Genomic DNA, 24,621 nt, shown 5'->3' with positions numbered 1-24,621 from the left:
AGTACACGTTTTTAATCAAATCCTCACACCCCCCCCCCCCCCCACCACAATATTTCAAAAAGAAACCGGCTTCTAACCCATAAAAGCAGCCCCAGCCCCCCCAGCCCCCTGGTGAACGTTCCATCGTGTGATGTCATAATGCCCAATGCTCAAATACATTGTTGCCATAGAGAACGCTCAGCGATTATTCAAATTCTTCACTAACTGTCATTCTGGTTTGCTTGTGAAGTGAAAAGTCCTGAATTGCATTTGTCTGATGCAGGAAGATTGTTCCAGATGTTGGGGAAATCCAGGACAAGCGGGACACAGTTTAAGGATAAAGGGGAAATCCTTTAGTACTGAGATGAGGAAAACAATTTTCACACAGATAGTGGTGAGTCTCTGGAATTCTCTGCCACAGAAGGTAGTTGAGGCCAGTTCATTGGCTATATTTAAGAGGGAGTTAGATGTGGCCCTTGTGGCTAAAGGGATCAGGGGGTATGGAGAGAAGGCAGGTACAGGATACTGAGCTGGATGATCAGCCATGATCATATTGAATGGGTGTTGCAGGCTCGAAGGGCCGAATGGCCTACTCCTGCACTTAATTTCTATGTTTCTATGTGTCCCTCTCCTCACCCCTCTCCCTCTGCCACCCATCTCTCTCTCTCCCCCACCCCCCTTCCCTCTCTACCCCACCCCCTTCTCCTACCACTCTGTCCCTCTTCCACCAGTCTCTCTACCCCTTCCTCCCCACTCTCCCACTTCTCTCCTCTTGCATGGTAAATGGTAGAGAATTACATGGTAAATGGTAGGGAATTACATGGTAAATGGTAGGGAATTGAAGAATGTATGTGAACAGAGGGATCTGGGAATAACTGTGCATAGTTCCCTGAAGGTGGAATCTCATGTAGATAGGGTGGTAAAGAAAGCTTTTGGTGTGCTGGCCTTTATAAATCAGAGCATTGAGTATAGAAGTTGGGATGTAATGTTAAAATTGTACAAGGCATTGGTGAGGCCAATTCTGGAGTATGGTGTACAATTTTGGTCGCCTAATTATAGGAAGGATGTCAACAAAATAGAGAGAGTACAGAGGAGATTTACTAGAATGTTGCCTGGGTTTCAGCAACTAAGTTACAGAGAAAGGTTGAACAAGTTAGGGCTTTATTCTTTGGAGCGCAGAAGGTTAAGGGGGGACTTGATAGAGGTTTTTAAAATGATGAGAGGGATAGACAGAGTTGACGTGGAAAAGCTTTTCCCACTGAGAGTAGGGAAGATGCAAACAAGGGGACATGACTTGAGAATTAAGGGACAGAAGTTTTGGGGTAACATGAGGGGGAACTTCTTTACTCAGAGAGTGGTAGCTGTGTGGAATGAGCTTCCAGTGAAGGTGGTGGAGGCAGGTTCGTTTTTATAATTTAAAAATAAATTGGATAGTTATATGGACGGGAAAGGAATGGAAGGTTATGGTCTGAGCGCAGGTATATGGGACTAGGGGAGAATACGTGTTCGGCACGGACTAGAAGGGTCGAGATGGCCTGTTTCCGTGCTGTAATTGTTATATGGTTATATGGTTAAGGTTCACCAGACTGATTCCTGGGATGTCAGGATTTTCTTATGAAGAAAGACTGGAAAGACTCGGCTTGTACTCGCTAGATTTTAGAAGATTGTGGGAGGATCTTATAGAAACTCCTGATTACATTTTGTCGTATTTATGTAGACATTTTTAATCAAATCCTTCTCCCCCCCCCCCTCCAATATTTCAAAAAAAAACTGGCATCTCACCCATAGAATCAGTCCCTGGTGAACGTTCCATCGTGTGATGTCACAATGCCCAATGTTCACATATGTCCAATCGGAATGGAATCATTTACATATGCCTTTGCAGGAGCAGCACCAGCCCCCCAGCACCCGCTGAACGTTCCATCGTGTGATGTCACAATGTCCAATGGTCAAAGACATTCTTGATTGGGGGCAGATCTTATAGAAACGTACAAAATTCTTAAGGGGTTGGACAGGCTAGATGCAGGAAGATTGTTCCAGATGTTGGGGAAGTCCAGAACAAGGGGTCACAGTTTAAAGATAAGGTGGAAATCCTTTAGGACAGAGATGAGAAAAACATGTTTCACACAGAGAGTGGTGAATCTCTGGAATTCTCTGCCACAGAAGGTAGTTGAGGCCAGTTCATTGGCTATATTTAAGAGGGAGTTAGATGTGGGCCTTGTGGCTAAAGGGATCAGGGGGTATGGATAGAAGGCAGGTACAGGTTACTGAGTTGGATGATCAGCCATGATCATATTGAATGGTGGTGCAGGCTCGAAGGGCCGAATGGCCTACTACTGCACAATTTCTATGTTTCCCTCTCCTCACCCCTCTCCCTCTCCCAACCCGCTCCCTCTCCTCACCCCTTTTCCTCTCTCCCTCACCAAATTTCCCTCTCTACCCACCCCCTTCCCTCTCTCCACCCGCCCCTTCCTCCTACCCCTCTGTCCCTCTTCCATCACTCCCCCACCCCTCTCCTCCTCCCTCCCCACTCTTCCATGTCTCCCCCTTCCCCTCCACTCTCCCTCCCCACTCTTTCCCCTCTCTCCCCCCACCCCTCTCCCACTCCCTCCCTCCCTCCTCACCTCCCTCCACATCCCCCCCTCCCCCCCACTCTCTCTCTCCCCATCCCCCTCTCTCCCCCCTACCCCCGCTCTCCTTTCCCTCCCAAATCTGTCCCATTTCCTCCTCCTCCTCTCCCCTCCCTCCCCTCTTCTCACCCCCCCCCCCCCCCCCCCCCCCTTGTGAGTTTGGGCGGTGGTTAATATGAGTGCTCCACCTTCCCCCCCCCCCCCCCCTCAAACGCTGTCGGGGAAACAGACCCAACGGGTCTGCACTTGGTATTTAAGCGGGAGTTAGATGTGGCCCTTGTGGCTAAAGGGATCAGGGGGTGTGGAGAGAAGGCAGGTACGGGATACTGAGTTGGATGATCAGCCATGATCATATTGACTGGCGGTGCAGGCTCGAAGGGCCGAATGGCCTACTCGTGCACCTAATTTCTATGTTTCTAAGTTTCCCTCTCCATTATCCTCTCCCTCTCCTACCCATCCCTCTCTCCCCCACCCCCCCTTCACTCTCTACCCTATCCCCCTCCCTCTCTCCCCCCCTTCCCCCTACCCCTACCCCTCTGTCCCTGTTCCACCACTCCCCCTACCCCTCCCTCCCCTCTCTTCCACTTCTCTCCCTCACCCCACCCCTTTCCCTCCCCCACCCCTCTCTCGTCCCCCCCCTTCCCCCTCCCTCCTCTCCTCACCCCCACCCCTTCCCCCTTCCCCTCTGACCCTCCCCACTCTTCCACCTCTCCCCCTCCCACTATCCCTCCACATTCTTCCCCCTCTCTCCCCACTCTTACCCCCCCCTCCTCCTCTCCGTTCCCATCCCTCCCCCCCCCATCCCCTCCCTCTCTCTCCCCCCCATCCCTCTCTCCTCCCTCTCTCTCCTCTCCACTTCACTTCTCTCCCCCTTCCCCCTCCACTCTCCCATCCCACTCTTTCCCCTCTCTCCACCCCTCCCCCTCTCCCCTTCCCTCCCTCCTCCCCTCCCTCCCCATCCCCCCACCCCTCACCCACATCTCTCTCCCCATCCCCCTCTCTCACCCCCTACCCCGCTCTCCTTTCCCTCCCAAATCTGTCCCGTTTCCTCCTCCTCCTCTCCCCTTCGAGCCCCAGCCCATGGTAAACGTTCCATTGTGTGATGTCACAATGCCCAATGCTCAAAGACATTCTTGCCATAAAGGGAGTACAGAGAAGGTTCACCAGACTGATTCCTGAGATGTCAGGACTTTCATATGAAGAAAGACTGGATAGACTCTGCTTGTACTCGCTAGATTTTAGAAGATTGAGGGGGGATCTTATGTTGCGGAAGTCCAGAACAAGGGGTCACAGTTTAAGGATAAGGGGGAAATCTTATTGGACCGAGATGAGAAAAACATTTTACACAAAGAGAGTGGTCAATCTCTGGAATTCACTGCCACAGAAGGTAGTTGAGGCCTGTTCATTGGCTATATTTAAGAGGGAGTTAGATGTGGCCCTTGTGGCTAAAGGGATCAGGGGGTGTGGAGAGAAGGCAGGTACAGGATACTGAGTTGGATGATCAGCCATGATCATATTGACTGGAGGTGCAGGCTCGAAGGGCCGAATGGCCTACTCCTGCACCTGATTTCTGTTTCTAAGTTTCCCTCTTCTCACCCCTCTCCCCTCTCCCACCCATCCCTCTCTCCCCCACCCCCTTCACCTCTCTACCCTATCCCCTTCCCTCTCCCCCCCACCCCCACCCCCCCCTCCCCCTACCCCTCTGTCCCTCTTCCACCACTCCCCCTACCCCTCCCTCCCCACTCTTCCACTTCTCTCCCTCACCACACCCCTTTCCCTCACCCACCCCTCTCTTTCTCCCTCGCTTTCCCCCTCCCTCCCCTCTCCACCCCACCCCTCCCCCCCCCCCACCCCTTCCCCTACCCCTCTGACCCTCCCCACTCTTCCACCCTCTCCCCCTCCCACTATCCCTCCACACTCTTTTCCCCTCTCTCTCTCCCCCCCCACCTCTCTCCCCCTCCCTCCACACTCTTCCCCCTCCCTCCACACTCTTACCCCTCCCTCCTCCTCTCCGTCCCATCCCTCCCCCCCACATCTCTCTCCCCTCCCCATCCCCTCTCTCCTCCCTCTCTCCTCTCCTTCCACTTCTCTCTCCCCCCTTCCCCCTCCACTCACCCTCCCCACTCTTTCCTCTCTCTCCACCCCCCCCCTCCCCTTCCCTCCCTCCTCCCCTCCCTCCCCATCCCCCCCACCCTCACCCCCACATCTCTCTCCCCATCCCCCTCTCTCACCCCCTACCCCGCTCTCCTTTCCCTCCCAAATCTGTCCCGTTTCCTCCTCCTCCTCTCCCCTCCCTCCCCTCTTCTCCCCCCCACCAGCGTGTTTGGGGGGTGGTTAATGTGAGTGTGATGCCTCAGCCCCTCCCCCCCCGCAAACGCTGTTGGGGAAACAGACCCAACGGGTCTGCACTTGGTCTAGTTTACCATAAAATTGATCAGCAAGAAATCTTTGAATGTTAAATTGAGCATAATATTTCAAAAAGAATGGAGTGAATTGAGGAAGAGATAAAAACGACCTACAATGACACAAGCGAGTTGATAAAGCCTTACTTTTGTACAATCATATTTTAAAATATTCTTCTTTACTATTCTATTTTATTCCATGTGACATCTTTGATACTCTTGCCTTTTACGGTTTTATCCATGATTATTCAAAATTGATTTATTTATCATTTAATTTGCCTATTTAATGACATTATATTGAGATGCATAATGTTTGACTTTTCACACATAATGTTTGACATTTTAATTCATAATTTCCTAATCCTTTGATTATCACAGTGAGTTACCAAACTTCAGTGTCCAGAGTACACCACGATGAGGAAAACTGAAAATCTCTACCACATGCTCAGAATAAATATGATCAGTTAAACCAGGGGTCAGCAACCTACGGCCCACGGGCTGAATCCGGCCCATCACCCGAAATCATCTGGCCCGCAGATGGGTTTTTTTTCAATTCGTTTTCGCGACCTGGTAACTGCAGCCTGTTCCGGGGCACGCAGGTGACCTGGGAGCTACAGCCAGTCCCGGGGCAGGTGAGGTGACCTGGGCGCTACAGCCAGTCCCGGGGCAGGCGACCTGACCTGGGCACTACAGCCAGTTCCAGGTCATGCAGGCGACATGGGCGCTACAGTCAGACTTGAGGCAAGCGAGCCGACCCGGGAACTGCAGCCAGTCCCGGGGCACACAGGCAACCTGGGAACTGCAGCCAGTTCTGGGGCACGCAGGCGAACTGGGTGCTACAGCCAATCCAGGGGCAGGCGTGCCGACCAGGGAACTGCAGCCAGTCCCTGGGCATACAAGGGACCTGGGAACTGCAGAAAATTAATTTAAAAACACATGAAAACTAATGGGAAAAACAACACCAAGTGCCACACTATGGTGATAGATGTGGCCCGCCATCTGCTCACAGACGTGGATTGTGGCCCCTATGCAGAACAAGGTTGCTGACCCCTGAGTTTAACAGTAAGAAAATTTGCACGGGTTATTAAGTTACAATAATGAGTGTTGTTAATCATAGAACACCATAACTATAGGCCCTTCGGCTCACAATGTTCACGTCTTACCATATTAAATTAAACTAACACCAACAGTCTGCTCAAGATCCATATCCCTTCATTTCCTGCATTTTCATCCAAGTGCCTGTAAACATTATCGTATCTGCTTCCAGCACCAGTTATCAGTATGTTCCAGGCATGCACCACTCTCTGTGTAAAAAAAATAAAACTTGGCCTACTCTCCTTTAAACTTTCATCCTCTCACCTTATAGCAAGACCTTTGAATGTTTGACATTTCCACCCTGCGAAAAAGGTTCTGACTGTACCCTATTTATGCCTCTCATACCTTTACTAACTTCTATCAGGTCTCCCCTTAACTTCCAATATGCCAGAGAAAACTATTCAAATGTGTCCAATCTCTCCTTAGAGCTAACAGTCTCTAAACTAGGTAAACTTTGGTTTGGGTGGGAAGGATTTGTGGATGCTGGTTTAAACCATAGACATAAAAAGCTGTAGTAACTCAGCGGGACAGGCAGCATCCTTCTTCAGACTAGTTAGGGGCAAGGGAAACGTCGACTGACTAGTCTGAAGAAGGGTCTCGACCCGAAATGTCACCCTTTCCTAATCTCCAGAGATGCTGCCTGTCCCGCTAAGTTACTCCAGCTTTTTGTGTCAAACTTTGGTTTGGTTCTAATTGAGTACATTTGTCTTTGAGAGATTTTTTTGCATTCACTGTAAACATCACAACAATCTGCAATCGGCAATTCATATGTCCCGATAGTTTGACATCTGGCCACTAGGTAATGGTCTCTTCACAGGAGTCTCAGTTCTCCTCTGTTTACACCATGGAGAAAAACATGAAGAGTGGGGAACTGGAGGAAAGTTATTTGAGAGTTATTTCTTGGGAATAGTTTGCATTACAGTACAGGAGCTTTTGGATTTTTAAATGTATGATGGTAGATTAATCACTGAGGTATATTCAGGTATATTCAAGAGCACAGTGCCTGGCTGAGATTGACATAATTTTTAAACAAGGGTGAGATGCAGGATGACTGGAGGGTAACTAATGATCCCCTAGATTCTGCATATCCATGTCCAGCAGTCGAACAATCTCAGTCTGTGATTCCCCCTCCCCCCCCCCCCCCCCCCCGCCCCCCAAGAGCCTTTAGTATGGTTGCATCAAGCTTCAGTGAGTCTCTCAGCATGTATTGCTGCAGTCAGGAATGGGCCAATCAGCACCATTGCTTGATGAACATTTCACTGTGCTGGTAGACAAGTTTCAAGCAAACCAAAGAGCATTTTGCACTGAGTTGATGATCTTCTAGGGCACTTGCTGTCCATCTCTGAATTTGTCCCTGGGAGCAGCCTGTAAATCAGAGACCCATTTGTTAAGGAACTGTTTATGATAAATAGTTAAGGGCCTGTCCCACTTAGGCGATTTTTCAGCGGACTGTCAAGATCGTGGCTCGCCTGAAAAACCAGGAACTGGAACGGCGCCTGTCAGAGTGTAACACACACACACACACAAACACACAAACACACCGCAAAGGCGCGGGCCAGAGAAAGCGGGGGAGCGCTGTCTGAAATTCACATGGTGCAAATCCAAGGTGATACAGGCACACACCGCGATAAACAGGAAGGTTAAGACGGCTAGCACAGTCCTTTAAAAGAGGTGGGAGTAGGGAGAGGGAGGGGGAGGGGGGGGGGGGGGGGCGGGGCGCGGAGAAGGAGCAGAGAGACACTTTTAAGAAGTCAGACAACTTTTAATAAACCAGAGATACACAGATGTGAAGTTTGGTGGGCATTTAACATTACCGGTTGGTTATCCTTGGTCCTAAAAACTCGTGCTTACGTTTTTTTCCCCAATGAGCCAATGAAAATGCCCGGTCAGCAAACTAAAACTATCTACAACTACCTTGACTACCCATAACTACATGGCGACCCCACTCCAACTGCACCAATGACTACAGGATTATTGATTTTCTCCATGGCGACCAAATTTTGGTTGCAGAAAAATTTTCAACATGTTGAAAAATTTACATATTGAGGCCGCGACTAGTTCCCAGAATGCAGGAACTCCTCGCGACCATGAAGGAAACTCGCCAGAGACCACCAGCGAACATGTGGCGATCATGAGGCGAGCGCAGAGTCTCCTGCGCTCGCCTAAAAAGTCGCCTAAGTGGGACAGGCCCTTGACAAGGTCCTTTGCATCATTCTCCATATCCACTTCGAAAATCCACATCTGCGAAGAGGTGGGCAACCGTCTCTTCTCCGTTGCAGCCATCTTGTGAGCAGCGTGAATAGTAAGTAAGACTCCGACAGTACAGGACGGATCTGATTGGGAGGGCCCCTCTCACCGCCAGCCAAGTGAAGTCTTGGTGCTTGTTGGTGAGTTCTGACAATGAGGTATTTCACAAGATAAACTGGGCAGTCTGCTCAGGGAACGATGCCTCAGGATAAAATCGACTCCATGCCCTGCAGTGCCTGCAGGATGTTCCCTGCTGACCACTGCCTGATGGACTCATAGTCAAAGGTGTTGGTCTGGAAGAACTTTTCCACAAAAGACAGGTGGTGCTGCAATATGCAGCCGACTGGCACATTGCGTGACACCGGTACCAGGAACAACTTACGCAATGCCGAGGACAGGTAGAACCTTGGCAGGTAATGACACATTTGACAGGCACTTGGATTGGTAATGCTTAGAGAGATATGAGCCAAACATTGGCAAATGGGACCACCTTATATTTTTGATCGATACGGATGAGTTGGGCTGAAAGGTATATTTTCATGCAGTATGACTATGTCAAATTACAACGTTTTTTCGGTGTTAATAAAAATGGGTTCAAATCATCTGGTAAATCTGCTAGTTCATAGAAACATAGAAATTAGGTGCAGGAGTAGGACAATCGGCCCTTCGAGCCTGCCCCGCCATTCAATATGATCATGGCTGATCATCCAACTCAGTATCCCGTACCTGCCTTCTCTCCATACCCCCAGATCCCCTTAGCCACAAGGGCCACATCTAACTCCCTCTTAAATATGGCCAATGATCTGGCCTCAACTTCCCTCTGTGGCAGAGAGTTCCACAGGCACCAGTAGTCCGAAGAATGGCAGATTGTCGGAGTTTTACTGCCTTATGCTTGATTCACGAGAATTTTGTTGATTTTAAAGAACGCAACCAATCAGGATAATGATTTGAGATAATAAATTGCTAATTTTTATGAAATCGGTTAATAATTCTATCAATAGATGTGATTATCCTCTCAGTCTACCATTATGATGAGGGTGCATATAGAACAAAGTAAAGGTATTAAAAGTTAATTACATTAAAATTAACCTCAACAAATATTAAAAGGGGAGTGAACATCATTGCTGAACGCGAGTTCCCCTTCTCTTAACTAATGTAAGGATGCGGGATATTTTCTAAAGTATGAAAATCTTCTTGGATTGAGTATTTGTGCGTGAGAATTACGATCGCAAGTGGTCTGGGATTATGGTTTGGCATATTTATTTTCAAATCACGACACCATGCTAAAATGCTACGATTGCAGTCCAAATAGATACTCGTTAGAATTTATATTATCTGCTCAGATCAAGGGTTGCAATCCATGATGTGAGCGATTGGCAATGAGTGCCTGCATTGTCACAGTTCTGATGGCATCGGAGGCATTGCTGGATATCACTACCTGGCAAGCCAAAGGTTTGTCCCTTTCGTTTGTTATTTCTTCAAAAAGAGTGCACAAATTTTCTATTTCATAATGTGTGTGAGGCTTGGATGTTTACTAAGTCAGAAACAGGTATGCCAGCATTAAATCTATTTCAATTAATCTACAGTCATCCCAGCAACAGACCTGTCACAGCAAATCTCTACAGCTGGCACAGAGGCCTCTGGCACAGGGAATATGAAGTTCATGTTGAATGGTGCTCTGACGATTGGCACCATGGATGGCGCAAATGTGGAGATGGCAGAAGAGGCTGGTGAAAACAATTTGTTCATCTTTGGCATGAGGGTTCAAGATGTAGAGGAACTGGACAAGAAGGGGTGTGTTTTCAGTAACAAAATACTAGTTAACAAGTATGAAATGAATAGGAAATTACTTGCCTTGTGTTACAATGAAAAAGACCACTGCAAATTGGTTGCGCAGTGAGTGTATATATAAATATACCATTCTTTTCCATTGTTAAATGATTATTAACATCTCAAACCTGTTATATTGTTCTGTAAAGTTAACCATCAGAAATTGTATTAACTTGGCTTTATTATCGTTTATCCATCAAATGGTAATAAAATTATTATGCATAATTTAATCATTACACATAAACATTAGCTTTGTAACATAAACATTAGCATCTATGGAAAGAGAAACAGAATTAACGTTTCAGACCAAAGATCCTTTGTTGGGTACTAGCTGAATAAAAACGAGTTAATTTGAAAACTACAAGAGTGGGGTGTGATGGTTAGGGCAAAGGGACATGGTGAGGTCAGGATTGCTATGGATATAAGTTGTAGAGGTCCTCCTGTGCATAGGTTAATAGGAGGAGTTGTAGGCCTATGTTTTCCTTTGAAATACTGCTGATTCCGCCACACCCAAGTACTGGGATTTAGGGTGATTGTACAAATAGCGAGGTATAAAATATAAGACTGAGATATGCCCATTAGGTCAAATAATGGAACGAGAAAACAGCCAATATTTAACTATTTTGCTCATAATATCCAATTTAAAACTAAGATTATCCTCATGGTGGTAATCTTGTGTGATGGTATCAGGCCTTATTGCCTACATTTTCCATTCTTCATGATATATAGAAACAAGAATGAAAGAGTCAGTTGAAGAGGGGAGCTGTGGTACTAGTGTAAGTAACAAATAACTTGGCAGTGGGTAGAATTTGTATCAAGAGGGATAATGAGGGCATTATGTACCAACAAATGAAGTAAGAGGAGAAAGCAGCTTGGTGTGAATATCTTGGGTAAAACGTGAAGGTTATGTTAAAATATATCCATTGGAATGGCAGGATGCTCAAGTAGTAGACTAGAGAGAAAAGCGCAATAAATGTGGTTGTTACACGAGGGATTTTTTATTCCAGATATTTCTATCAGTGTCAGGAGCTCAGACTTCTGCAAACGAGTCTTCATTCTCCATATTGTTTTTTTCGTTTTTACCTTGAAATATGATATAATAAATGCTTTGTCTAATTGCAACTTAAGCTAGAAACTGGCAATTATTAACCATTCAATTGGAAAAATAAACAGAATCTTAGACATACTGCAAGATTGCCGTTGCTGCAGATTTTAAGTGTATTTTGAGACGGTAGTTTGAAGGGTTTGTTTTGCTAAATACCTGCTTGTCAGGCTGGAGATGTGGCCAATTACCCAGTTTCCACCTAATTTTGCTGCTAACTCTATCCAGTTATGAATAAGATAGGCTAATCAAGAAACCAAAAATAGTGTTACTTTGCAAAGGTGATGACTACTTGGAAAGAGGATGAAGATGAAACAATGAATATGAATTAAGAGCACTAAGCGACTTTCTAAGATTGGAAATAGATCTCACTATATTTCTTATAATATCTCTGTATAACATTTCAGTTGCTCTCAATAATCCTCCATCCATAGCAACTTTTAGGGTAACATTGTGTATGATGAAATAGGAGGAAGGAATGGTGATAAACATAGATTCATTTACGTAATACATAATATTTCTGTGTTAGAAATATTTTTGACTCCCCTCTATTGGTCACACCCAACTAGTTAATATAAAATTGGATGGCCTGATAAAGGATAACTATAAATAACAGTACAATGAAAAAAACCTTGGAGAAACAACACCCCATGTTCCACCTGGGCAGTCTACATCCTAATATCATGAACATTGAATTTACCAACTTCAGGCAACTTACTTCTCCACCCCCCCCCCCCCCCCCCCCCCCCCCCCCCCCCCCCCCCCCCCCCCCGCATTCATTTCCCGATCAATCTCCCTTTTATTCCCACTCTCCTCTCTCCCATTTCTCTCCCCTATCAATCTGCCCTCCATCTCTCCTGTGATGATTGCCTTTATTTGTCAAACCTCAACAGTGGTACCCTTTGAGTTCCTGCTTATCACCTTCCAGCAGCTGTCTCTAGTTCCATTTGTTTCCCCTTGATGTCTGTTTCCACCTACCACTTACCAGTTTCTGTCTCCCAACTTCATTGCACCCCCTTTCACCTGGCACCATCTGCCCATCGTCCCTCCCCCCCACCTTTGTCCACCTATCACCGACTGCCCGACTCCCATCCCTTACTCTCTCTGTTCTCAGTCCCACTGCAGAACCTTGACCTGAAATGTTGGCAGTTCCATTCCCTGCAAAGATGCTGCTTGCTCGTTGAATAGCACAAGCAGTTTGTCTTTTGTTCCAGATTCCAATATTTACAGTCTCTTGTGTCGCTGTGGTATTATTATTACTGAGGATAATGATTTACTACTAAAACTGAAAATAAAAAAAGTGGACAACAATAAAAACTCTTAAATATTTCTGCTATTTATCAAATTATATATTTTTAGCAGTCTAGTGTGTTTGATGATCTGTTCTGCCATGTCTTCCAAGGACAGGTTTCCTAATATCTGCTGATATTTTTACAGATATAATGCTACGCAATTTTATGAAAAGATTCCAGAACTGAAGCAGGTGATCGATCAGATTGCGGGTGGATATTTTTCTCCTGATCAACAGGATCTTTTCGGAGATATTCTGTCCATGCTCTTTCACAATGATAGGTATTTATTGACCAATCATTAACTTCCTTTTGTTTTCATCTCTGTCCTCTGCCACATCATGAAGGCTCAACCCTCAATAATCTGCTACTGAAATGGTGGCAGCTCACAATTGACCTCCAGCAGGTCACTTGAAGTTGTGCTTCTACGTCACTGTCACAATTTCAGTCAGTATCAGTACCTGTACCAGTTTTATGCGTGAATTGATTTGAATCCTGGTTGATGGTAGGTTTTATCCACAGGATCCAGTTTCATGAATGACCAGTTCCAGCTGAAACTAACCAATACTGATTAAAGCTATACTTGGATCACTTAAATATTTCCATCTCCGTGCACAAGTGACAATGGAGAAAGTTTTGTTTGAGAACACTGTCAAACTTGAAGCCCCCATAGAACATTGATGAGGTGATCAAGATCAAAGAATAATCATCAAATGCTGTGTATCTCAGGAAGTGACCCAGGTCTTACATGCTTCTCATATTGTATACTTCATCATAATCTCTACCAATTATAACTCATGCCTTTCATTAAAATACATTCATACATTGTACATATTCAAGTCTCACACTCACAGCTTCCACACAATGGCACTATTTAATCAGGACAGGCTCATAATCTAAACTCATTACAAGACAGTTGCTAACACATTTCACTTTCTCTTTCAGAAAAACACGGTATATGATTAGCAATAGGAAATGGAGAATCAAACTCTGGCTTGGAAGAGAAATAATTAGTACTTGGTATATGTAGATGACATGTGCATGTACCTTTACAGTGCAGGGTAGCCCTCCCCACCGGAACGAGCACGCCTCCCCCGTAGGCTTGCAACAGGGAGTTATCGGGAGTAACTTTCTCATCAGTCCTTTTTATATGCTCCTCTTTACATGGTGTCACAATCGTACCTTTGCGCCTCCAGTTTGTCGGGTTTTCTTTACTTTTGACCCAGTTCCCCATCGTGGTTTTTTTTTGTATCTCCCGTGCCATGGCTACTTCTTGCCACAAACCCGATATGCTTGTCTTCGACTCGGACATTGCCCATCGGTGGGGTGCCTTTAGACGTGACTTCCAACACTACGTCGCAATCGCCCATCCTGCTGCCACCCCTGCGACACAGGCTTCTCTGCTTCTCAACCTGGCTGGTCCCGGTGCCCTGGAACGGTCTGAGTCGTTTGTCTATGGTGCAGGTGAAGATGCTCGGGACCCGGTATGTCTTATGGCTAAGTTTACCCCAATGTGCGACATCCCCACTAACTGCATTCTAGAGCGTTTTAAAATGTTCACCCGCCGTCAGTTCCCTGGAGAGTTAATCGATAACTATATCGCCGGGTTGCGGCACCTGGCCAGGCGTTGCCGCCTGGACGCGCTGACCCTCGATCAACTGACCCGGGACATTCTAGTGTATGGTCTTCAGGATGAAAAACTAAGGGCTGAACTTCTGCGGAAGCACGACCTGTCTTTGGACGAGGCTCTGCACGCCTCCCGCATGGCTGAGGCTGTCGCCTCGGCGGTGTCGTCTGCTGATCATGACATTAACTTTACCAGTGTTGCTGGCCGCCGGCAGTACGCTGGCCCGCAACGGCAACGGGGTTCCCCTGCACCCGGGGGTAGCAGCGTACAGCGTTGCCCCAACTGCAACTTTGCCTCCCATCAGTTTAATGTGTGCCCTGCACTGGGCAAAACATGTAACTTTTGCAGGAAATTAAACCATTTCTCTGCCGCTTGCCGCTCCCGTGGGAAGCCAGTTCCTGCTCCACGGCGAATGTTAAACAACCTTGCTCAAGCTGATACGCGCTTGGATCACAGTACCAGCCTGATGAACTCCCTTTGTCTGATACGTTCCTCCCAGGGGGAGACCAGCATATTTTCACTTTTGGATGCACCTGCACTGATAACGGACCCTTCGGTTCGTGTTACTGTCAACGGCTCGACCTTCACCCTCAAACTCGACAAGGGGGCCGTGGCCAATGTAATGTCAACAAGCCTCTTCAGGAAGATAAGGACTGATGAGAAAGTTACTCCCGATAACTCCCTGTTGCATGCCTACTGGGGAGGCGTGCTCATTCCGGTGGGGAGGGCTACCGTGCACTGTAAAGGTACATGCACATGTCATCTACAGTATAACAGTGCCACTGCTGCCTATTGTTTTGATGGCAGAGTTCATGCAAGCTGGCATACATACCTAATTTTCATCTCATCAGTTATGCCTTCATTCTCCACATCATTCTAATTTCAGATTTTTTTTTTTTTTTTAAGTTGCAGATTAAGTATAAATGCAGCTTTTACTTGACACTATTCCTTGGCAAGACCTCCCCCTAGACCCTTTCTCCATTCAAACACCAAGAGCTTACAACCTGGCCTCTGCTGACCAAGAGACCTCTGTGACAAAAAGCATAACTGGAGGTAATTTATTTGAAATTACCTAGGAGGTCTGAAAACACTATAATATGACAGAAACAGAAGTATAAACTACATTGTGCCTAAAGTCTTATTATAATTATGGTGTGGTTATTCCACAATTTAGTTGATTAATTATTACTTGTTTGGTCAAGCAAAACCTGAAATTCTAGGTGGCTGCTGAGGTAACAAAAACAGATGAGGGTGACTGGCAAGACCACTAGTTTGTCTAATTCCACACTATCAGCAAATTGTATGTGCTTTGGTGTTCACCAAGGTTGGTTGAATAATCAACTCCCATCAACTCCAAATTTATAAATTCAATACCCATTCAAAAATAATTCCTGCATTTTTAGAGTTTCTAATTACTCTTTTACAGGTTCAAAGTGTTCGCTGATTTTGAATCGTACATGGAATCTCAGGAGAAAGTTAACCGGTTATATCAGGTCAGATGATCTTACTCTGTTTCTTGTCAAATTTAATTTTTCCCTGTTCCAGTCCATATTTCTAACCTCTACTATATTATAGATAATACACATATACACAATATTATAGATAAAACACAATTCATAGCAAAAGAATTTGAGTATAGGAGCAGGGAGATTTTACTTCGGAGTCACGTGAGTGACTACTTGAAGAACCCCGCCAGGACGCATGCGTGCCATATCGCTACACGCATTTCAACGAGTCACAGCAGGGGGGACGACGTTCCCCTTAGCGGCAGAATTAGAAAGCCGGGAACAGCAGGTAAGGACACTCTGCGTTCCTTCCACTTACCTTACAGGTGGAGACATGGACCAGATCCACGAAGGCTGCGAAAAAGCTGGTGGGGGAGAACCGCGGAGTTGCGGGCAGCCAGCAGCAGCAGCCAACGGCACGCCAATCTCCCGTAATGGGAACAGCTGTGCCCGACTTCGCTCCCGCACCGGCCACGGCCGGGCGGTAGAGCGAAGCCAAAAACTAACAGAGTCGTTGACTCCGATGAGTCCGACTCTGAATAGCCGTGAGCGGCCAGTGCCCGTGAGCATTGGGGCCAGTTGGAGCGGCTTCAGGAACTGGAGCAGGAGCAACCTTCAGGAGTAGCCGTGACGGCCAGTTCCCGTGAGCATTGGAGCCGGTTGGAGCGGCTGCAGGAACTGGAGCAGGAGCGACTTCAGGAGCAGCTGTGATGGCCAGTGCCCGTGAGCATTGGAACCGGTTGGAGCGACTGCAGGAACTGGAGCAGCCGCGAGTGGCCAGTGCCCGAGAGCATTGGAGCCATTGGAGCGGCTGTTGGAGTAAATACTCCAAAGTGACAGGCTCCGGGAGATGGAGACTAGTCACAGTGGGCAGCTAGTAAGTCCTACAGCAGTACATCTTGTAGGGCTGCAAAGTGTTTCTCCCTCATCAGAGGGGAGTATAGGGGGTCAATTCTGGGCTGACCCTGAAGAGGGGTGCAGAACATACCACTAGTGCACATGGGGTGCAAGAAAACCTATTGGATATGGTGTCCCAGTTTATTCAACCCGACCAAACTGGCCAAAACCTGGAACCTAAAATAGCTGCAAGTATCGACTACTTGTCATTCAACCAGCTATAAGGACAGGCATTATTGGACACCACAGCAAGACACTTACCACCAGGGAATGCAAAACACAATGTTCCCAGTGTCAACCAGTGTATTTGAAAACATACTGGAGCCTCAATCAGAGCCAGGGACTTGAAACTACAGAAAGTTCTGAAAGTCCCAACAGCGGGAATTACAGTTTTCACCCGCACAATAAACAAAAAAGACATGACACAAGATCACCAGGGTGCACTGGCTTTAATTTGCAACTACCAATACGAGTAAACAGCATTAGGAAGAAGTGCCATCCAACCGGCTTTAGACCCTAATTTGCAGGCCTATGCAAACCTGGAACCTCCAAACCACCAATATTACTTTTTGGAGGCAACTTATCAAAACAGGTAAAAGAACTTGACGAAGAGCGTAAAACCCTGGGGCTCATTACAGCAACGTCTAAAAACTACTTTGGCGAGAAAAAAGCACCCATATGCACCACCAGTCGGCCAAGACAAACTGGTGAAAGCTCAAAGGCCAGGAACACTCAACATTGGGCCTTTTAGGCCATTGCCCAGACCAGCCTTCCTGGGGAATGCGCTAACCCTCAACACCAACTACAGATCCAGACACCGGCGCCTCAACGTCCACTGGGGATGCCGAAAAAGTAACAAACCTACCAATAGTAACCATGAAGGTAGGTGGGTCTGGTTCCTTACTAGGTTGGTGGGAGATTACAATTCTATCTGGATGCATGGAATAAATTAACTACCGACACTTATATTTTCAGAAGTATAGGGTTATACCATAGAATTTATAAAAAAACATAATCCTCCAGTTCAGCATGTACCGAAACGAATGTTCATGCTTACAGGCAAAGAAAAATCAAAAGCGCATGCTGAACTACAGTGATCATATAAAAAAGGAGTAATGGAGGAAACCCAACACGAATCACAGGAATTCGAGTCCAAAATCTTTATCATAAACAAGATGGTGGTTGCCGCATCATCATAGATTTGACTAATTTGAATACTTTCGTACTATATATTCATTACTAGATGGAAACCTTTGTTACTGCTAAGCAATTGATTTCCTAGGTTACTACATGGCAAGCATCATTTTAAAAGATGCTTACTATACAGTACCCATTAGAGGTGATCACAGATGTTATTTGACACAATGGATCATCTGGGGTTCACCCTTAACTCAGTTCCCATGTCAGTGACTTTGCCGAAAGAAAAGGTTACAGCCTTAATAGAGGCTTGCAGCAAAATCATTGACATCACAAAACCATCCATCAGACTGGTAGCAAGAATAATAATAATAATAATAATAATAATAATCTTTATTTATATAGCACTTTTCAACAAAACCAGTATTTGAACCAAAGTGCTTTACAGAGATTGATTAAATTAATTGAACAGATCAAATGTCAATAAATCCATAAAAACAAAAAAAAGAGAAAAAAGACACAGAACAGTACACTATAGAAATCAACAAGAAACGTCCCCCCACAGCAGAATTCACTGTGAGGGAAGGCACTAAAATTATCCAGTTCTCCCCCTCATAGTCCACCCGAGGTCGGGGTCTATATGTGGCCTCCTCAGCCAACTCGATGTTCTCAGGCCCTCTGCCGCGAAGCCGGATCATCGGCGTCGGGTGAACGATTCTTCAGCGGCCTGGACTGAAGCGGCCGCTTCCTCCCTGAAGACTGCATTGGCATTATAGTGGCTGCGTTTCCAGCCACACAAATCGGACCTTTACTTTATCAAAAATTACAGAGGGCTAAAATACGAGCACTCAAAAATTATGCTGGTCATTTTGACAGACCAATGAAGCTACCAACAGAGGCCATAATGGAACTAAAATGGTGGAAAGATAACATTAGGCATTGTTCCAATCCAAACATTATCAGCTACCCATCTATGGAACTACAAACTGATGCCAGTGCACTTGGATGGGGTGCTACCAATTCCATCTCCAGCTGTGGGGGAGATGGAATGCACAGGAGGCATCATTATTACAAACACTGGGCATAACTACCTGGGAATGTTAAGTGCATTCCATGGCCTTAAGTCATATTGTTCTGGGTTATATCACCAGCATGTTAGACTACAAATTGACAACACCACCGTGGTAGCATATATCAACCATATGGGTGGAAACAAATCGACATTATGTGACAATCTGGCCAACACAATTTGGCAATAGTGTATCCAGCGAGAGATATTTGGATATCAGATACCTACTTACCAGGTAAACTAAATTTAGTGGCAGACAACAGGTCACGCAAATTCAATGAAAACACTGACTGGATGTTGGATAAAAATGTATTTGCTGAAATTACAGCACGGTATGGAAAACCAGATATCAACCTCTTCGAATCTAGGCTCACACCAACTATCGAATTATGTTCATGGGAACCAGAACCTGGAGCAGTGGCAATAGATGCATTTTCGCTGCATTGGGGGATTGTTTATTTATGCATTCCCTCCTTTCTGCCTCATCAGTCGGGTATTTAGGAATATACAGCAAGACTCCGCATCTGGTATTTTGATATCCGATTGGCCTACTCAGCCATGGGTCCCGGTGATACTCGACATGGTATTAGAACCATGCATCACCATCCATCATAGACCTAATTTACTGGTTCATCCCGCAACAAGGGGAAGTTACCCATGTCATAATTATATAAACCTATTAATTTGTAGAGTTTGAAAGCACCTCTACTACACCTGGGACTGACGGACCAAACAGTGGATATTATTTCAGCGGCCCATAGACAGTCCACCAAAAAACAGTACTTGGTGTCATCAAGAAATGGGAAGTGCTGTCACAACAATAAACATCACCCACAGATCTATGAACATCCCGTCTGTTCTGGAATTCCTGGCTAGCCTCCATTATGATGAGGGGCTCAGTTATAGTGCCATCAACTGCGCCAGAAGTGCTCTGTCAACATACCTGTGGCAAGGAACAGAGCAGCATTCTGTTGGGACACACACTGGTAACCAAACTCATGAGGGGCATTTTTAATGTTAATCCCCCAAGAACCAGGTACTCCCAAATATGGGATGTGACCATTGTACTAACCATGTTAAGAAACTGGTCACCAGCTACAGCCCCTACAGAAACTGACTATGAAAACAGTCATGCTGATGGCCTTGGTCACGGCACAAAGGGTCCAGTCACTACAGAAACTAAGGCTGGACAACATGACTATTTCATCTGGAAATTTAACTTTTCACATCAATGAATTAGTCAAACAAAACAGACAGGGATCAGCAGGCCTAAAAACAGAATTCAGGGCCTACCTGACAGATGATCGTCTCTGTATTGTAACTCACTTACTATTATATATGGAGTATACTAAGATCATCAGAGGGAAACAATTGTCACTTTTAATCAGCTACAAACAGCCACTCAAAACAGTGACAGTCCAGACCATCTCTAGATGGCTAAAACAGGTCCTAATAAAGGCTGGAGTAGACACTAGCATTTTAAATCTCACTCCAGCAGGGCTGCAGCTACATCGGCAGCTATGAAGTTGGATGTTCCTATGGACCAAATCCTCAAGACAGCAGGATGGTCAACGGAGAAAACTTTCCAACGATTTTATAATAAACCAGTCATTGAACCTGGAACATTTGCAGAAACAATTTTAAGTTCTGTAATATAATTTACTCCATAAATAGGGGCTATAATTTGGTGTTAATATATTTATCGTTGGGTTTTCAATATCGTATTGATGTCTAATGATGTTAACACTATTCTCCCCATAATCAAGGCAGATGTGATGCATGGACTCGTTTCCACGGCATTAAATCGCAGAGCTTTAAAATCTTCACGTAGTCACTCACGTGACTCCGAAGTAAAATAGTAAGATTAAACGAGAACTTACCAGTTTGAGGTTTGATCGTTATTTTATTAGGAGTAACGTTGAGGGATTACGTGCCCTCCGCTCCCACCTTTGATTATATACTCAACTGGTATCTCTTCTCTAATCTTACCATGTTTAGTCATTACAGTTATCTGTGATTTCACACCGCTGCTTTGAGGAATGACACGCATGCATCCTGGCGGGGTTCTTCACGTAATCCTTCAATGTTACTCCTCATAAAATAACGACCAAACCTCAAACTGGTAAGTTCTCGTTTAATCTTACTATTCTACTGCAGTTGTACAGGGTCTTGGTGAGACCACACCTGGAGTATTACGTACAGTTTTGGTCTCCTAATCTGAGGAAAGACATTCTTGCCATAGAGGGAGTACAGAGAAGGTTCACCAGACTGATTCCTGGTATGTCAGGACTTTCATATGAAGAAAGACTGGATAGACTCGGCTTGTTCTCGCTAGAATTTAGAAGATTGAGGGGGGATCTTATAGAAACTTACAACATTCTTAAGAGGTTGGACAGGCTAGATGCAGGAAGATTGTTCCCGATGTTGGGGAAGTCCAGAACAAGGGGTCACAGTTTAAGGATAAGGGGGAAATCTTGTAGGACTGAGATGAGGAAAAAGATTTTCACACAGAGAGTGGTGAATCTCTGGAATTCTCTGCCACAGAAGGTAGTTGAGGCCAGTTAATTGGCTATATTTAAGAGGGAGTTGGATGTGGCCCTTGTGGCTAAAGGGATCAGGCGGTATGGAGAGAAGGCAGGTGCAGGATACTGAGTTGGATGATCAGTCATGATCATATTGAATGGTGGTGCAGGCTCAAAGGACCGAATGGCCTACTCCTGCACCTATTTTCTATGTTTCTATAACACAGAGTATTGGGGGTACTCATTGGGTTGGGCAGCATCTGTGCTGGAAATAGACAGATGACATTTCAGGTTGGGCCCCATCTTTAAACAAATGGGAGGGTAGGGGGTCCCAACCTGCCCATTCACTCCACAGATGCTGCCTGACTCACTGAGTTCCTCCAGCTTTTTTTTTGCTCAAGATTTCAACATCGTTAATTTCTTCTGTCTCCATATATTTAGCAGTGATAAAGGGGAAGATTATGAGTCAGAAACGCTGCACATGCCAATTTGGTAAAACCAAAATACAGTGTTCAATGGATTGTGAACCTAAAAATATTTTTAAAAAGAGGTAGAAGCAGGCCACCATGGGTAGGCCACTGGGACCTCCATTTACTGATCTTTCGAATATGTATCTACTTCCAGCCTGTACTTTAGCCAAACTAAATTGAAATTTCTACCCTTTGACTGTGTAGGAATAGCCATATTTTGAAGAAAGAGTTGCACTAGAGTGGAGTTTGTGATTAATATGGGGAGAATTAAAACCCCAGCTTTGGGTCTTAACTGCTAGTTTCAGATAATTAACTGGGTAAGAAGAAAAAATTGTAATAGGGACAGCTTTTCAAAGGCAAAGCAGCTTGATGAGGGTGGATATTCAGTCCTCTTTTGTCTCCATAGAATCATATAGAAATTACATTAGCAATGTTTATATTTTAATTTATCAATAACACATTTGTTTACAGAACCCACGTGAATGGGCCAAGATGGCTATTAGAAACATTGCTTCCTCTGGGAAGTTCTCCAGTGATCGTACAATCACTGAATATGCCCGTGAAATCTGGGGTGTAGAACCCAAAGCCTTGATGATTCCTCATCCAAATGAACCAAAGGATACCTAGAACTCTATAAGTCTTGGGCATTTTATGTGATACAATTCAAGGCGCAGAAGAGGAATAACAACATTTTGACTGCATTTTTTTCCAATTATAACCAAATCTAGTATTTTAAGCTTGAAATTTAGTAATGCTTCAAATTGTTTGCCATTTACAGTTGGAAATATTTAGCAATTAGAGGACTTAATTTCCGTTGACTGTCAAACAGTTTTTTGCCTGGGCATCACAAAGGCATACGCAGTATTTTTACTGAAAAAAATAGAATTTGAATTGAAATAACCTTTTTAGAAAATGTGTTTATTGGAAATAGATGGCTTAAGAAAATAACAATGACTACATTTCTGGGTGATTAATCCAGCATCTAATTCAAAGATTAAAAAAATGTAATTGTTCAATCTCTGTCTCAAATTTTGACTTGTATAAAATTACTTGATCTCCATAATTATAGGAAATATTTGCCTTAATCAATCAATTTAGTATTTTAGCCCTTAATTTTATTCATTGTTTTAATTTGAGGTTAGATTTGTGACTTGGATACAATTTTTATTATTGATTACATTATGAAAGTTCTGCATTAGCTAGTTCATTTGGAGAAATACATTTATATAATCTGCTGAAAAGCATTACTTCATGTTCATTTATGTAACAGATAGATTGGAGAATACACAAGCATCAATTTTTCTGATTGTTCATACCATAAATGTCAGCACCACCCAGATTAAAGAGGGTCTCTTCACTACTTGCCAGAAAATCTCCATATTATTTCTAAATGCGCTGCATGTTTGCATTAAAACTAATAATATGCACATCTGTTGCAATCAATTGGAGTTTTGAACTTCATATCCAGATCATCTCTAAACTTACCTGTTTCCATCCTAGCAAAGTCAGCTATCTGCATTTGCGTGATATTCAGTGCACTGAAACCGTCTTCTGCATTTGATAGTTCTAGAATCATTTGCTGAAACACTTCATCATTAAACTCCATCCTGAACTTCATCATTAAACTCTATCTGAATTTCTGCTACCTGTATACTACCCATGTACATCAACATTCTCACCAGCAACTGCCTTGGTATTTTCCAGTATTTGAATTCCAAGACTTCCATCTAGATCCTGTAAATCTCCCTCACCTCTGCACCTCCTTCACCCCTATTTGATTTCTGTTAATTTTAATTTTATCCATTCATTATCTCCTGCCATCAATAGTAACCAATCAGTTGTTGGTATACAGAATAAAGAGGCAATCGGATAATTATTTCAAATTCATACCCGATAGCAGAACAGCTGACTTAAAATAACTTTTGCTTACAGCAGTGGCCCAGTGCAGCTTGTTGTTTTAATATGAAATGTGGCAGGAAATTGATTAAATCTAACTCTGAAAGTTATATGCTGTTCATTCAAGTATTTAATCGAAAATAAACTGCTTGCTTGGCTTATGATTAGTTTTGTCTCACTAATTTCAAAAATACCATCCAAAAAGAGCAGACATGTGACATAGATGTTGTACAATAGGGTAAGATTTGTATAGCAGAAAGATTCACTTATAGCAGAAGTAAAATCAGCATGGCATCTGTGTTGTAACATGTCATAAATATTGCAGTTAACGATTCAGTGATTTAGCCCTCACAAAACTTTGTTTACATTCTATTCATTTAAAAGTTATTATTTTATTTGTGCTTTCATACAAATTACAGCACAAGTAATTACATCCTCAATAAACACAACATGGATTTGTATTTCTTCCACAGATCTGCACTGTGCCATCTTCGATCCAAGTTCAATATCTGCCAGTGGTCTTAAAACACTCACTGGAAAAATAAAATAAAATCTGATCATTCAAATGCAGTATTTTTATACCTGGAACTCACCCAATGACCACTGCTTGAAGTAGCAGCAGATTGATTAACAGTAATCTACTTAATATCCAAAACGCCTTACTTTGTAACGGTAAATTGGAAGATTGAGATTATCTTCCTTAGCATATGAGAGGTCTGTTTCGAAGTCTAAAAACAGCAGAGAAGAAGCTGTTTGTGAATCTCTTGTTACATAGTGTCATGCTTTTGTGCCCAATGCGAGAAGAAGGAATGACTGGGTCCATAATGTATTATGTCCTGGTAATGTTAAGTGCTCATCCAGATTTTGGATCCAAAGCCATAGTATTACCAAAGGGAAAGACACAAATTGCTGCTTCATTAGAAA

The 24,621-nt window shown here is 44.5% G+C and overlaps 1 protein-coding gene across 2 annotated transcripts in view; it reads left to right on the top strand.

The window, feature by feature from the left end:
• The window catches only part of LOC129700153 (glycogen phosphorylase, liver form-like), a 130,368-nt gene extending 106,497 nt beyond the window's left edge, over positions 1 to 23,871 (top strand). Inside the window, exons 18-21 of one of the 2 annotated variants that reach the window (XM_055640390.1) lie at positions 9,940 to 10,147; positions 12,723 to 12,857; positions 15,628 to 15,694; positions 22,273 to 23,871. In XM_055640390.1, the coding sequence (XP_055496365.1) occupies positions 9,940 to 10,147; positions 12,723 to 12,857; positions 15,628 to 15,694; positions 22,273 to 22,428 (566 nt within the window). In that variant the 3' untranslated portion in view covers positions 22,429 to 23,871. The remainder of the gene's footprint in view (positions 1 to 9,939; positions 10,148 to 12,722; positions 12,858 to 15,627; positions 15,695 to 22,272) is intronic. The other variant, XM_055640391.1, reaches the window with a different exon arrangement.
• The last annotated feature ends 750 nt before the right edge of the window (positions 23,872 to 24,621 follow it).

The sequence above is a fragment of the Leucoraja erinacea genome, chromosome 9 (genome assembly GCF_028641065.1).
Source record: "Leucoraja erinacea ecotype New England chromosome 9, Leri_hhj_1, whole genome shotgun sequence".
NCBI classification, from domain to species: domain Eukaryota; kingdom Metazoa; phylum Chordata; class Chondrichthyes; order Rajiformes; family Rajidae; genus Leucoraja; species Leucoraja erinaceus.
This window is presented reverse-complemented; position numbering and strand designations above follow the sequence as displayed.